General features: G+C 35.5%; 3 protein-coding genes across 5 annotated transcripts; 2 read left to right on the top strand and 1 right to left on the bottom strand.

Annotated features, from left to right (window-relative positions):
• Positions 1-1,187: 1,187 nt before the first annotated feature.
• Positions 1,188-7,352, top strand: LOC122316767 (probable GTP-binding protein OBGC2). 2 transcript variants are annotated; one of them, XM_043133541.1, is made up of 10 exons: positions 1,188-1,384; positions 2,502-2,998; positions 3,262-3,353; positions 3,690-3,773; positions 3,839-3,916; positions 4,384-4,584; positions 4,665-4,772; positions 5,064-5,138; positions 5,282-5,502; positions 6,945-7,352. In XM_043133541.1, the coding sequence occupies exons 1-10, from the start codon at positions 1,290-1,292 to the stop codon at positions 7,045-7,047; spliced, it is 1,554 nt and encodes a 517-aa protein (XP_042989475.1). In that variant the 5' UTR covers positions 1,188-1,289; the 3' UTR covers positions 7,048-7,352. The 2 variants fall into 2 exon arrangements, with proteins under 2 accessions (XP_042989475.1, XP_042989476.1); XM_043133542.1 differs by having other exon boundaries at positions 1,189-1,384; positions 6,948-7,352.
• Positions 7,353-8,477: 1,125 nt separating this feature from the next.
• Positions 8,478-9,541, top strand: LOC122316768 (dehydration-responsive element-binding protein 2D-like). Its single transcript, XM_043133543.1, has one exon. It carries the CDS (start codon positions 8,552-8,554, stop codon positions 9,281-9,283), a length of 732 nt encoding a protein of 243 aa, XP_042989477.1. The 5' UTR covers positions 8,478-8,551; the 3' UTR covers positions 9,284-9,541.
• A 1,009-nt stretch (positions 9,542-10,550) lies between these two features.
• Positions 10,551-15,115, bottom strand: LOC122317118 (purple acid phosphatase 2-like). Of its 2 annotated transcripts, XM_043134046.1 has the most exons (8): positions 14,480-15,115; positions 14,060-14,260; positions 13,861-13,972; positions 13,306-13,535; positions 12,946-13,084; positions 12,016-12,236; positions 11,117-11,238; positions 10,551-11,013 (listed from the first exon to the last, which is right to left on the bottom strand). In XM_043134046.1, the coding sequence occupies exons 1-8, from the start codon at positions 14,657-14,659 to the stop codon at positions 10,815-10,817; spliced, it is 1,404 nt and encodes a 467-aa protein (XP_042989980.1). In that variant the 5' UTR covers positions 14,660-15,115; the 3' UTR covers positions 10,551-10,814. The 2 variants fall into 2 exon arrangements, with proteins under 2 accessions (XP_042989980.1, XP_042989981.1); XM_043134047.1 differs by lacking the exon at positions 14,480-15,115 and having other exon boundaries at positions 13,861-14,004; positions 14,115-14,256.
• Positions 15,116-15,988: the final 873 nt, after the last annotated feature.

The raw sequence follows: 15,988 nt of genomic DNA, 5'->3' as shown, positions 1-15,988 counted from the left end.
ACAAGGCAGAACTCATCTAATTTATAGTTTACATTTAAAGAGTTATATATTAAAAAAGTTAAACCCCCATTTTATACTGGTAGTTAAACAATTCCCATGCCTATATGCTGTCTCACTAGAAAGGGCGCTGGTAGATGGGGATGGCATTTTGTGTTCAACGATCGTGTTCGGATTGTATCAATTCATAAACATTCGATTATATGAATTGACTTATACACAATCCGTTAAAGTTAAATAGGTCAAACTTTTAAATTCTAAGATGATCAATTTAAATAATGAATTGTGTCGTATCACCCGTTTTGATCTGTTTGATAATTAATTATAAATGTTTCAATATGACACGACTCATTTTAGTCCATTTCATATAAACGGGTTGAACTAACTGCATAATCTATTAAACTCGATTAAAATATTTTACATAAAACTTAAAATCTATATTTATTAGTAGCACAATATATAAAAAAAAAACAATAAAACTACTTTCTAACAAAAAATATTAAGTATTTTTCAAATTTTAATCTATAATAAAATCAAAATTATAAATTCAATAATAATAAATATAAGCATAGATCCAAAATTTCAATAATAAAAACATAAGCACATTAAGAAATATCAATATTATAATTCAATAATAATAAAATTATAATTTTGAAATAAAATTTAAATAAATTATTACGGGTTGATTTCGGATTAAGCGGGTAAATTTGTTATTAACACACTTATTAATCGTGTTTTAACAGGTCAACCCATTTTTATCCAAACCTATTTATATCAAATTTAAATTCGTTAATTTCATTTCATGTTCATATTAATTTAATAGGTCATGTCACATGTTGTTACCGCTACAGTTGCCCAACCTCCACAAGGTGCAAACCGTAGACAATTTATGGCTGTGGCATTGTTATCGTTGTGGAAAGCGACGACATGTTTAATGTGTTTTTATAAATAAGATGAGATGAGATTAATTAAGATAAAAGTTGAAAGTTAAATAAAATATTATTATAATATTTTTTTATTTTAAGATTTAAAAATTTTGAATTATTTAATTTATTTTATATGAAAATTTAAAAAAATTCTAATAATTAAATAAAATGGGATAAATTTTTTTTATAAAAGTCAACGATACGCAGAAGGGTGGAGGACTTTGCAATGCAAAACCTACAAAGAAGGCAGCACTCTTTAAACGACCAACCGTTTCCACCACTGAGAGACTGTTAAACTACAGGTGTGGCATTGCCAGAGGATTCTCTCTAATCTTTTTCTCAGAGTGAGGCTCTTCTATTCAGAGAATGCCTTGGTCGATTTCTGTACCATCCTCACCTTCGTATCTCAGCGTACGCCTCCATAACAATACGTTTTTCTCCGCTCGAGTTTTATCGGAAAGGTATTCTTTCTCGAAGAAGAAGAAGATTTTATTTAGCTTTGATTTTGAAATCTTTATTGCCTGGAAGAAACGAACTCCATAGTTCTTGATAAGTTAAAACAAAACAAAAAAAACATAAAATTTGACGGTGCGTTTTGTTGCACTGAGAAAAAGTCCCAGAAAACAACGAGAAATCAAAGAATATGACTTGTTTCAGTTTACTGGTGGATTTAAATCTATATTTCGTTCTTGCCCCAACTTTTCGCATCATTATGATGGAAGCATTCCTGTAATTACAGTTTGCTTGGTTGCTGAGAAATTTGAAATCTTCAAGTTCTTTCTCGTCGTAATATAGTCAGTAAGCAAATGAAGTTTTAGGGTTTTGTATTTTCATTTTTTATTTTTAATAAACGAATCGTAGGAACCATTGATTGTTTCTTTCCATAAAACCTTTTCCCGTCCTGTTTCTTCAAAAGTTACGTTTTACCTTGAAGGATTTGTGGTGAGAAAGCAACCAAGATTACCAAAGATGACTTCTGTAATTAGTTATACTAGGGATAAGTTTGCCGCAAAAGAGTTGCTCTAGAACGCAGACATTTTGTAGTTAGCATCGCATGATACGGAATTTTACAATCTTCTGACACGGGGTGCGCTTATTTTATGTCAAGACCTTGTCATTTAGAGTGGTGATGAACTCTGTTTTCCAGAGGAGTGGTTCACATTCCTAATGCTTAACAGAAGATTAAGTCAATTGTATTCGGTGTTAACTCCAGACGCTGCTTGATGAATGCACCTGATGTTTAAGCTTTTAATCGTTTAGACAAATTTGTTGCAATTTACTGTTTTATGTATGCTGATATGTAGTAATTTGGATATGCTTCAACCACATCATAAGAACAATATGTGAATTTTCTGAAGCTTTTTTCTGCTAAAACAAGACCAAGGAAAACACACTTCAGATTATCTTGGAATACTGGAATAACCGTGTTTTCACACGAGAATATGAAATTACTTTTTTGTTTCCATTGAAACTCCTCATTTCTATGTATTTTATTGGATAACTTCATTCCTGTTTTTCAATCGGAATCCTTATGCGATATCTCTTTTCCCCCCTCTTGTCTTGTTATTGCATTAATAGATCAAGAGGCCTTCTAATCTATCGGCATAGTCAACGCAAAAGCAATTCTAAAAATTGTGCATACTACACAGCGAAGTGCCAAATTGCCAGGGTGAATGAGAATCCTTCCTCAAGCCCTGCTACGTTGATCAATGAACCCCACAAGTATTTTGATCAGGCTATCATCACAGTCCGTGCTGGAGATGGAGGGCACGGTGCCATTCTTAACATGCCTAACCAGAGAGCTGGTAAGTCTCAAGGAAAGCATGAAAAGGAGAAGACACGGAGGAAAAGTTTGTATAAAAGGGATTTTGATGGGTCACTTATCCTTCCTATGGGTGGGCATGGAGGGGATGTAGTGATATATGCAGACGAAGGGAAAGATACATTATTGGAATTTCACAAGAAAGGCCGATATAATGCAAAGCGTGGTGGAAATGTTGATGCAATGGGTGTTTTGACTTCCCAGTTGCACAACGGACTTGCTGCACCAACTTTGCGCATTCCTGTGCCTGTAGGTTTGTATGTTATGTTCCTAATTTTGACAGAGATAACTGCCATTGCATGTTATGAGAATTATAGTGTGGAATATCCCTTATTAGATCTGATTATGTAGGTGGTGTCCCCCGCCCTTTATTATCTCTAGTTCAAACGAGGATGATAATATGCTAGGATGGTCAATTCTCATTTAAACATTCACCTATAAAAAAACCTCTCATTTAAACATTCAGAAAAAATAGTTGCTTCATGCATACTGTTTTCTCTCCTACTCTGATGACAGGTACAGTTGTGAAACGTAAGCGGGGGAAGTTGTTGGCTGATCTGGCACATCCAGGTGATGAAGTCCTAGTTGCTAGGGGTGGGCAAGGAGGGGTAAGGAAATCGATTTTAATTTATTTTCCAGTTTACTTGTTTCAGTGTAATAGTGAGTGCATAGCATTTGTTGTCTCTTTCTTTCATTCATTTATTTTCCAAAGTTATGCTCTTTGATGTCAAGACATTCTGCCTAAGATGGAGTAATGGTAAAGTTTCGGTTCGTTGGAATATCAAAATTTTAATAATGGGCCTGAGAATATCAAAATATTACATGCATGTTATCTTCAATGTGCCTGCAGGTTATCGTCAGGATTTAAGAGCACATTTTTTAAACTTGGGTGCTCAATGTTGATATGTAAGTCTAAACTTTTCTTGATCAATTATTTTTGACAGATTAGCTTGGTAGAAATGCCAGAGCATCGAAGGAAAAAGCTGATGGCTTTGACCACAAATGTGATGAGAGATGACAGTGATAAGGTAAGCATGGCAAGTTATATGCCTTTCATGTCATACACATGTGAATCTTTATAAATATATTGCAGGTTTTAGTTCTTGGTCAACCTGGGGAGGAGGTTAGCTTGGAGTTGATTCTACGCATTGTTGCGGATGTTGGTTTAGTTGTAAGTACTGCTTGGCTTACATGAATAGCTTGGTCCCATTAACTGTTGCCTATGTTTTCATTGTTATCATTAGCCCTAGTTAGGTAATTCTCATCATGTGTATATCCTGTGTATTTGGGCTTTGCCTTCTCTTATGAATAAAACTTCTCGATTACCTATCAAAATAAATAAATAAAGTTGCTGCTTATTAAAAAATCATTTTTTTAAATTTTCATGGTACAGTCTAAGAATTTGTAGTTATAAGTTTGTTTTAAAGTAATAAAGATAATGGAATACTGGAATAGGAAAACCCAACAGAATTCTTCACATTTCATTACCGATTTAAAGGGTGCAGTCATCCTTATTGATGCAGTTACTTCCGTTTCCCATGTATTTAAGAAAAAATGTGTGGATTGGTAGATTAGTAATTATAATTATTGATTTAATTTTCTTCTAGATTACTAGAGGTTTACTTGCACTTGTTGTAGGGACTCCCAAATGCTGGAAAATCAACCCTTTTGGCAGCCATTACTCTTGCAAAACCTGATATTGCTGACTATCCTTTCACCACATTAATGCCAAATCTTGGACGCCTTGATGGTGATCCTAGTTTAGGAGCGCGGATGTACTCTTCTGAGGCAACATTGGCTGATTTACCTGGTCTTATAGAGGGTGCTCATCTAGGGAAGGTTTGTGTGTTTTTCATGTCAATCGCCTGCTTACTATAAAGTAAAACGTTGCTAAATTTGACATCTGTACCATCTTTCAGGGTCTTGGTCGCAACTTCTTGAGGCATCTAAGGAGGACTCGGCTCTTGGTCCATGTTGTTGATGCAGCTGCTGATAACCCTGTAAATGACTACAGAACAGTAAAAGAAGTATGTGCTCTCTTTCTTGAATGATTCTGGATATATTTTTAACTGGGTTGCTAGCACAAGGGTTTGAGTGGTATGCAAAGCTAAGTGGGAGATTATGATCATGATTTTAAGCTGTCAATTTTAGGGAAAAAATGACAATGTTCCAACGTTCTAGAGTTTTCTTCATTGTCTTTAGCATTCCTCGGAGTCCGAATGTGAAAAGCCCATGGGAATAATTTATCACATGGTTATTCTTACGTATAAACTTTTTAATCTTTCACATATAAACACTGGGATTTTATGGTCTTGCAGGAATTGCGAATGTACAATCCTGATTACCTTGAACGACCATTCATTGTGGTGCTAAATAAGATTGACCTTCCAGAGGTATGTGCCTTTGATTGTTCCTTTCAGATTTGGAACTCCTTTCCTTGGTATTATATTATTTTCATATCCTAGTGCTGTTAGTATTAATCTTTCCATTTCTTATGTTAATTGAAATTTAAGAATTCTGCTAATTTCTATTTCAGGCAAGGGACAGGCTTTCATCTTTGACTGAAAAAATAATGAGGATTGGAAGTGACGGTGCGTCTTCTAAGCCAGAAGCAAGCTCTGACGATGTTCTTCAATTTCTTTCCAGTGAAGCCCTGCATGCAGATGTATCTTCTCCAGGGATTCAAAGTACGGATGAGAAGGAGAAAGAAATCGAGGACTATCCACGCCCCCTTGCAGTTGTAGGAGTTAGTGTCCTGTAAGTTCCCGTTGTCATTATGTCTTTTCTCTTCAAGTACTATGTTTTTCTAGGAGTAGCAATATGTGATACGATCTGTTAATCCAACACGAACACGACATGATAAAAGCGGGTTTGAGTTTAGCCTTATTGGGTTCGGGTCAAAACAGGTTTACCTATTGAGACACGATTGCTTAATAGGTCACTAACAAGTCAACCCGTTATGACCTGTTAAGAAAATAAAAATTACACTTCTGCCCTTCTATCTAAAAATATAAAAAAGATAGAACAAAAAGTTTTTGTAATTTGTTTGTAACCTCACACGCATTGTAATGCTATTTGTAAACAATGAGGACTTTGGATAAACAAAAATATTTAGTTATGGGATAGTAGAATTACGGATAACTTGGTTATAAGAGTACAAGAAATGAATTTGGACGAGTTAACTAAAGATATAATGAAGTTGAATATCAACAAGAGCAATGAGGACGTTACACCATCTTCTGTGGGTTCATAATTTGTTTCAGTTTATATGTGTATCATCATATTTGGGATTATAATATTAATATTTACAATGCACTATACATGGCTTTGTGAGTTTGTTACTTTATTTTATAGTTTATCGTATCTGATATTGTTGGGATTTTCATTTTAATTTCAGTATATTTATTTTTTGATTGTAATTTTGTAATTATAGTTAGTTTTATATTTTTTTATAGACATTGTGATTTTAATATTTATATAAAATTACTTAGTCAAACGAGTTAACGGGTCGTGTTCATGTCCATTAATATAAATGAGTTAAAACAGGTCGTATCATGTCGTGTTAACTTTTTCGTAGGATTCATTTACGGATCATAACAGGTTGTGTCGTGTCAACCCGTTATCTTAATGGGTCGTGTTCGGATTGAGGATTATGACACGAAACCCTTAACGGGTTGTATTCGGATTGACCCATTAACTGTAATGCACATGTCTTGATATAACACGAACACGACCCGTTAACACGATTTCACATCCTATGTTTTTCTATATTTTTACCTCAAATCTTTTTTTGGATGTTCTATAGCAGCTTTTGTTTCTTGAATGAAAATTCCTGATCATGTACAGCCATTTTAACTTCTTTTTGGACACAGCTCAGGTTGTGGTGAACAAGCTACCTAATTGATATGAGAAATACTCTAGCCACAAATGGATTACACAAAATAATCTCACAAATTTATGTGGATTGAAGTAGTTCGTCAGATTATAAAGTTATTTTTATTGTAAAGTAAATATAAAGGATCACATGAAGCTATATCAATTTGTGGATTTACTTTTATATAATCCATTTGTGGTTGTAGCACTCAATAAGTGCTCGTAACATTGAAAATGCTCCCCCCCCCCCCCCAAAAAAAAAAAAAAAAAAATCCTATTTTTTGGGTCCAATAGCAGATAACCCTGCCATTTTATGTTTTGTATAGCAGGAAAGGTATCAAGATAAATGAGATGTTGAAGGAGATAAGGGCGGCCCTGAAGAAGTGCAGAGATCCCGATGAAGCTTTGAAGTTGGGTGTGCGATCATGAGATTGGCCAGCTTCAAGGCTCCATCAATTTACACCGGCTCTTTTATGGGTTTTGATAATTTTGGTCCAGCTATCACTGTACTGGGCAAATTTTCATTTTCTTGTAAATGTCAGTGTCTATGCTTGCAATTACTGCTTACAATGCATGTATGTACAGGGAGTGGTTGGGTGGTGGCGAGATTGAAGCTCATTATTAAGAGGGTTATGCCGTGATGATGATGAGAATGTGTGGGTGGGCTTTGTGCTTAGAAATTAAAATATTTATATTAAAATACTTTCAGAATGTAATTCAAACTTTTGGTGTCACCATTGTTTCTATTTTGAGCTCATTTACATTACTCATTGTAAATCTTGGACATCCCAAGTGGTCGCACCCATTTAGCTGATTCAGATCGGACTTCTCTTACCCTCTGGGACTCCAATGCTTTTGCTATGTATATGTAAGTTGGCGTGGGATTAAGACCTGAAAAGAAGTGTCATCTCCTGTTTTTATCTCAGCAGAAAAATGGCATTATGACGTAAATTCAAAGAGGAAAAATGATGCTATAGGTGTGACATATAACAGTGTAACAATTCTTATTCTCCTTTCAATTTGATGGCGAATTGTGCGCCAATCTTTTGAGTTTTGTGAATTGAATTATATAGATTTTTATTTTAGGGTAATTTCTCATATGCATTAGTGACGTGGTCTTATGTAAAGACGAGCACAGAGGAGGTATTTCATTCAGAAACTATAGCAGCAGAGGAATCTATCTCTATTTCATTCAGAAACTATAGGAGCAGAGGAATCTATCTCCGGTACCAAAGATTGAGGAGGATTCAGGGTATATAGCTAATCTTTATCGTAAAACTCGTAGCTAGGGCCCCATACAGTACTGGATCGAGGAGAAATCCTAAAAAGATTGAATATGTTCACACGGACATCAGGGCTGACTCCCACCACTTCATGGGAACTGGGAACCCCACGTATCACTCTGTCTGCTCTGCTAATTGTCGCGCCCAACTGATTTTGGGAACCCCCAACTATGTTCTTATCCCCAACCGTCTGCACGTTAAAGACACCGCCACCCCTAAAATAGTAGAAAATTGACAATTATCCAATTCCATTCTCCCTCACCTCCTCAGGTTTAATGTAGAAAATGAAAAATGAAAGACAAATTGAAAAGCAAATTTAGATATGTATATGCATGTATTATATACATACTTTTCTCCGTTTGCCACCTGAGCTCGTGCTCAAACAAAGGTCGAAGCCAAGTGTGTCTAAGAGAAACAAACAGTGAGGCTGTGTGTGGACACGAGCAGTGTGGTTCATTGTGCCAAGTAGCAACACCAAATCACCAGAAAAGCCACGTTTCAGGCGTGTCTCAGTACAGTGCATCCCAAGTTCTAACTTGACTTTGCTTCCGTTATATATATAGTATTCGTACTTGCATTTAAGCCATATCTGTAACCTTATCGCCAAAATCTTAATTGGACCGGGCTCTGGTCAGTTCTCTGCACGAACAATGTTGAAATCAGATATGGGTCTTGGAGAGAGAAAACAGGTGAAGGAGCCTGCACGGGCAAGCTCGAGAAAGGGATGCATGAGGGGGAAAGGAGGTCCAGAGAATGCTATGTGCACCTACAAGGGCGTCCGGCAGAGAACCTGGGGCAAATGGGTGGCCGAAATCCGAGAGCCAAATCGTGGTGCGCGCCTCTGGCTGGGGACTTTCCACACGTCCCTTGAGGCTGCCATGGCATATGATGCCGCTGCGCGTAAGCTTTATGGCTCGGAGGCCAAGCTCAATCTGCCGGACTTATCCAGTACCATTAATTCTCGGCATCCAGCCACTTCGAACAACACAAAGATTGCCAATATCGAAAACCAATCTCATGTCATGCATAATTCAGGCACCACGTCCACCACATGCTCTCGAAATAATAATAGCCCAATAGTCAGGGATATTGAAGATGTTATACCACAAGTCTACCTAAACAGTTCTACCATGTCTTTTACTGATGAAAGCGTGGAGAGCCAAGAAAAGCAAGCGGAATACAACGTGAAATTCGGGGAGAACGAGGAGGGGATTGGTGGACTTTGGGGTAATATCAATCATTTCCCAGTGTTTGATGAGACAATATGGGCAGAGGCCGCCACGTCATTAGATTTTCCGTTCATGGGGGACTCGGGAGTTTTCGCAGGCAACTTGGTCGATGGTAGTGACCGGGAAACGTTGCAGTCACAATGGTGCATGTAATTAAAGCATCATGGCCTGGAACAAGTTGCCCAAATATATATGTATTGTTAATATTAGATATGGCATGGATAAACTTAGTATAGGCTGTATATCATAAAGTAGTGTATCTGAGTTCAGTAAAGGTCTCAACCACATGCGGGTTTGGCTTTAGTATGTTTTGTTTTTTATTTATTTTTTTTCTTTTTCTGAAAGGGTGGGGTTTACAAAGCTCTTGTATGTATTAAAAATTTTGTTATAGTCCATTAATTTGCGTATCAATACTAAATTTTTCATATTTAAAATTTAAATTAACACTATTTTTAATAAAATATACTTTTTAACTAATCACAATAAATTAATGTATATATTAATGTATTATTGTATTCGTAATTAAATTTTTTAATATATTAATGAGTCACGTACCAAGCAAAAATAAGAAAGAACGAAAGAAAGTCATCTTCTCACTCTACCTAGCTAGTGTTCCTTTTATGTACACAAGAGAATATCGTTTATAAATTATGATGTTTCAACCATACGTAAGGAATTTTCATTTAAAGAATGAGTTTGGCTGCCTTGACAATATCGGAGCCAAAAAATGAAAAGAAAATAAGAGGATAAAAAGAGAGACTGCCCTGGCTCAACGTGGTCAACATCAGTTAAAATGCAGAAACTAAAATTAGCGGCCTGCAGTCTGCAGCTGTCTTTTCTGACCGTGCATGCATGACTGCATGCTCTGTTACCCCATGTCTGCTTTTGCTCGCTACATTCCATGTCTTGTTCCACGCCAATCCTGTTTCTCCCTAGTGGCATTGTGAGGATAATGATATGATTTTTCAAGTTTAATTTATGGCAAAAAAAAAAAAAAAATTGAAAAGTTGCTTATACAGTTAGTTAGATGAGATGAGTTGTTGAGTTAAAAGTTGAATAAAATATTATTATAATATAATTTTTTAATATTAATTTTATTTTAAAATTTAAAAAAATTAAATTATTTATTATATTTTATATAAATATTTAAAAAAATTATAATGTTGAGATATTTTAGATTTGAGAAAACAAACGAGGAGCTCACTCATCATCGTGGGCCGTGGCAAATAATCAGAACAACCAAATTACGTAGTGGTCAACATCCCAGAATTCATCCATTCAATTTTGGCAGAAGATGGTACAGAAAGTTAGGATACGAGTGAATGTAAAAACACATGTATCAATAGAATTATTGGGAGCGGCAGAGGAACCTGATTGACCTGCCAAGTTTACCTGTAAAACACCCATTTTCACAGCAAAATTGTACAAACTGAATGAGTTTTATTTAGATTCATATAAAATCAAATTGTGTTTTACAATATTTGACAAATATTTCGTACAGCGAAGTTTATTTGCAATACACTCTTAACTTATCTGCAAATTTTGAAATCTGCCATAAATACTTCTACCCCACTCCTCAGTTGAACCTAGATATCAAAGCAAAAGGAAGGCCTGACCACGAAGAGGGGAACTGTGCATTCTACATGTTTCGAGTAACTTGTTACAGACTAGAGAATGACTCTTATCATATTGCAGCCACAGATGATGTTTCTGAGGGATACCAATATCTGTTTGTCAACCATACAGAATCAGCTTCTACAGCATAGCCATCTTGATTGCGATGCCAACCAAAATAGGCATGAGTCCTGTTCTTTATGTCTAAAATCCCATGACCAAAGCTGGCTTCACGGTAAGCCGAGTAGCTTGGCTGGGGCTCTGTCATGCTGCGGAATTGAAAAATCCAATTAGTAGGGCAAATGTCAATTTATAGAGAAACAAGCAAATAATTTTTCCCAAGAGGAACAATGCTTTTTGTATTGTACGTACTTGGTCACCAGTCCTTCAAGATTTCCTCCATCTCCAATGGTTATGTAAACAGGAGCAGATTGGTCACTAATGGGAGTGCACAACCCATTTACAATATTGTATGCGATATTTGAAAAACGTTCCTGCAATGTAAACAAAAATTTTGGTCATTGGAATTGTATTAATGCATGTTTCATTTCTCATGAAAAACAAACCCACTTAAGTTTGTATGCTTAAGAGATCCATTTCCTAACAGAGAAGACATGTTTTATCTCAATCCTCTAATTAACAAGCCAATTAGCCAATCTATATTATAGATTTATTTCTCATCCCCACATGATGCCATGTCCTCTTTTACTTGACATGAAAAGCTCATGTATAGAAATCTATGAGAGGCAGGACAAGTGCACAATATTTAACGTGACTTGAAGCTGCATAGCAGCCACATGCATTACTTCACTCTCATCGATGCATAGAAGCCCCTTGGAATAGTGAATGTAATGTGTGAGTAGGTTCTTTGTCTTAAAAGAGGCTTTAACTAGGACATAAAATCAAACAGATCATATCACCTACTTTCCAAGCAGATAATTCAGTGGTCAAGAATAATTATTCAATTACATAGTCAGCTTAGTCTCATAAAATAAGCAACATGATTGAATGAAAAAACTTTATGGAGGACCTTTATATCTAGATCCTACTAGGCATTACATCAAGAATATTCAGTGGCTCTAATCAGTAACTAAGGAACAGACGGCAAATATGGAAAGATAGGAAACAAAACTTCAAAATAAAATTCGAGGCCTGTGTCATTTTCGTTGAAGCAATTATTTTAACAACTCAAAAGTGCAAATCTTCTACACAAAGTGAAGAAATCTGCAAAATAATGATGCAGCCTTAGTTTAAAAGAATTTTGTACTTACAGATCGTTCATATGCATGAACATGACCAGCAAAGACAACATCAACTTTATACTCCACAAACCATTGCTCATAAATCACTCTCATGGCTTCCCCTTCCATATAATGATGTACATAGCTACTATATAGTGGGCAATGCATAAAAATGATAAGCCACGGTGTCTCAGTCCTGTTTACTCTGGGCAGTTCCTTTACAAGCCATTTGTATTGTGGAGTGTATTTCCCTGCAGATGAAAGTTTCCTCAGTCATTTACCTTTGATGTGCAATGTTTGACTCTTTCCAACAGTTAGCATATAGCATGTATACAAGCAATTGTACCATATAGCCTTGTTAATATGACTCTCAGTCCCTAAAGCCCTTTTCTACAGCACAAAGGGATGTTCAACAGTATAACACTGGAGGCCGTGGGCAGATTCACTTATCCACAAAATTTATAAGATTCCCTCCAGAATTGATTTATGAAAAAATCTAGTTGCAAGCACAACTGCGCACTAATATGTGCACCAATCTAATGTGATTAGTCAAAAAGTAGATTTTATTGAAAACAGTACTAATTTAAATTTTGAATATGAAGGAATTAGTATTGATACGCAGATTAGTACACGACTTTGCTTGTACGTAGCAAAACTCTTAATTTATATGGTGGTGTATTGTGATTCATTAGTAATAATTTGGCTTCCCCTCTTAGTCTCTATCAAATCAGCAAATTAACCGCTTAAATCATTAACCTTGAGCAAAGCTAATTTCCAAATATAAGAGCATCAGATAATTTACAAGTTGCTTTATAATAGTGATACGTTACAACTACTTGGAATTAAAGCTGCAGAAAACATGAGCTTAACCATTCATGCCAGTGGTAAAAATGGCTCGCTTGTTCGATAAGAACTCACAGTGACAACAAAAAAACTGTAATAGAAAAGTAAAATTTTTACCAAAAGCTGTGTAGGACGACATGACAATGATATAGGCTGAAGCTCTCTTGATGGAGTACCAAAAGGGGGATGTACTATCTGATGCTTCATATGGTACATGATAACGATTTGTATAAGGCTTAAAGGGTGTAGTTTCACCCTGCGACAAAATGATTATTACTCCGTAAACCAAAGTATTGCAAGCCTGTCTGCAACAACATCTATACTAGACTAAGTGAACATAAATAAAAGTACCATTGTAACAACACATCCATTGAACATAAAGAGTAGCCATATTAGTAATAGCAAGCACTGAGCACACAAAAAAAATACAAGAAATCAACCAGTCAAGAGTAAACAAAAGCAGAGATAGAAACATACAAGTTCTGGAGCGTAATCAATCTCATGATTGCCTGCAGTCCATACCCAAGGTTGATAAGCAGCATTTCTCTCTATGAACCTTCCCCATGTATCCCACCTGTTGTTGTCATGCAATGGATAGTCATCTGCATAAGAGAGGTCTCCAACGAACAATACCATCTGGCCTTTTGTTGGGTTTAATTCATAATGTGTGAGTGTCCTATTTGAATCATGAGTTTGACCAAGATCACCTGCTCAAAACTCTTGATAGAGTGAGAATCTTATATTATTATTTTTTAATATTATATTCTAATAGCCAGTTTATGAACAGATCAGATCGAACACTATATATTTGTCCCCTTGATGGTATAGAAGGACCAAATTCTAAGTTTGGATGTAATCATAAAGTGTAACAGAAAAGCAATAACCACCTTAAAAATAGCAAGAAAAGTACTTCAACCATTCTAAATTTCTAAGCACACACTGATTAGCAATAAGAAAAGTGTTTTTCATGAAACTGATTTTATCCATATATTAAAAGAAAAAGAGTAAAGTGAGTAAGCGAGATTGCATTACCTATTAGGCCAAATGTATATGGAACATCAGGGCCGACACTTGGAGGAGTTCTAAACCAGAACTGTCGTGTGGTATTCCCAATCCCTACCTCATAGTAGTATTTGGTGTCAAACTGCAGCATTCATTGAATTAAGTTTCCAAAACCTACCAGGTTAACTTTTCTTTAGGGAAAAAAGGAATACTATGGACAAGCACACACCTCCAAATTGTTAATGGTGCAGTGATGAATATAACCAGAGGTGTAATTGACATACTTGTAGGTACGAATAAAACCATCAGCCCGGCTTTTTCGCTGGCTATTTTCAGCCCAGTAAAGCACTGTACTTGAACCGGGTTCATCTGGAGTAACCCAAGAGACAATCACACCCTTTCCCTCATGATCTCCTTGAGTTATATGCACCTTCAGACCCAAATTAATGGTGATATATGTAGGAAAATAATCAAAGTTATGAATTTGGATCGGTTCAGCATTTAGTACTGGATTGAATTGAGTCTCTTTTTATTTGATGTTTTTTTTTTTGGAAAATAACATGACATTACTCCCAATATCATAAAACTTGAAGGAAAGAAATATCAGGAATGGAATTGGTAGAAATTCAAAACTTCTTAAAAAACCCACCTGTTGGGGTGCATTGTAACCAGGAGGCACTCTGAAGACGTCACTGTCTATTGGCATATCCAGAGATAAGTCAGCGTTCCTCACATAAGCACTGGTTATTCCGCAACTGCAAAGCTCTAAAACACTCAAAATCAAACACCCAACAAGAAGAACACCACCACCACAGTCCCACCTCACCATTCGCACCTCTGTCTTCCAATCGGATATCCAATCAGCCGCCAAAAAGAAAAAGAGAATCAGAAAGTATCAAGTAGCAAACCAATTCCCCCAAATACATACAAGTCTGGGCGGTAAGGAATATTCATGTTTGGGTGCGAATATACTGGTATATAGTTAGTAGAACGAGATAGAAGCTCAAGTAAGGTAACAGTTTTGTAACTTCGTTAGGGATTGAAGAAGAGTAGAGAATCCATCACAATGGAGGTTGACGCGCCTGTTGCCGATGGGACACGTACGAAGGAATATTCATGTTTGGGTGCGAATATACTGGTATATAGTTAGTAGAACGAGATAGAAGCTCAAGTAAGGGAACAGTTTTGTAACTTCGTTAGGGATTGAAGAAGAGTAGAGAATCCATCACAATGGAGGTTGACGCGTCTGTTGCCGATGGGACACGTACGGCTAACCGCCAGTCAACTGAAAGGCAAGTCTATCGGGCGTGGAATCTCGAGCGAAAATTATATATCAATTCTATTGAAAATTATATATCAATTCTTTTATAATTAAGTAATTTTTTTGGGTTAACTTTTTTATTTTTTATTTTTCTGTTAATTTTTATTTTTCCGTAATTTGATACTTATTATTGACCTTAATTATTTTATTTGCAATACATCTAGGTTATTTGTTACATTGAGAAAAGAAAAATATGGATACATGCATATGGTTAAAGTAGGAAAAAAAAATATCTCAGATGGATGCATGCAGATAGTTAAAGTTGAGATACAAAATATCTTTTCAATCGAAACTTTTTTTGTTTGATGGCTAATGTATAATAAAAAAATCTCTAAATATCTCATGAACACATTCTATTATACGTCGGGTTTGCATGTTTCATGGACAGACAAGTCTTTCTTTATAATCATCATTTTCTTTAATTAAATATGTTACTACTATTTTAAAATTATAATTTTCAGATAAAAGTATTTGCTAGGTAGGTAAGTTGCAGGTATATTATATGCATTTTTTTTCTTTCAAAATTAATCGACGTGCGTGTTGAATACATTATGCTAAAAAGAGAGGCAATAAAATGGACAATAGTGAAAGTTGACACTCTCTCTATACTATTTATCAATAATACTTATGAAGCTGACAACAATTTATCTCATAATTAAGCAAACACTTCAACTAATTAAAGAATTAATTTGAATAAAAAATTTATTAAATAATTAATCACATTTCTTATGTCCGTAATGTGGTGTACAATTGTGATCTCTTAAAAATATATTAGATTAGAATAATTGAAATAATATGATAAGTAAGAGAAATAATATATAGTTTATTCAACTTTTA

This window comes from Carya illinoinensis, chromosome 7 (genome assembly GCF_018687715.1).
Source record: "Carya illinoinensis cultivar Pawnee chromosome 7, C.illinoinensisPawnee_v1, whole genome shotgun sequence".
In the NCBI taxonomy this organism is placed as follows: domain Eukaryota; kingdom Viridiplantae; phylum Streptophyta; class Magnoliopsida; order Fagales; family Juglandaceae; genus Carya; species Carya illinoinensis.
This window is presented reverse-complemented; position numbering and strand designations above follow the sequence as displayed.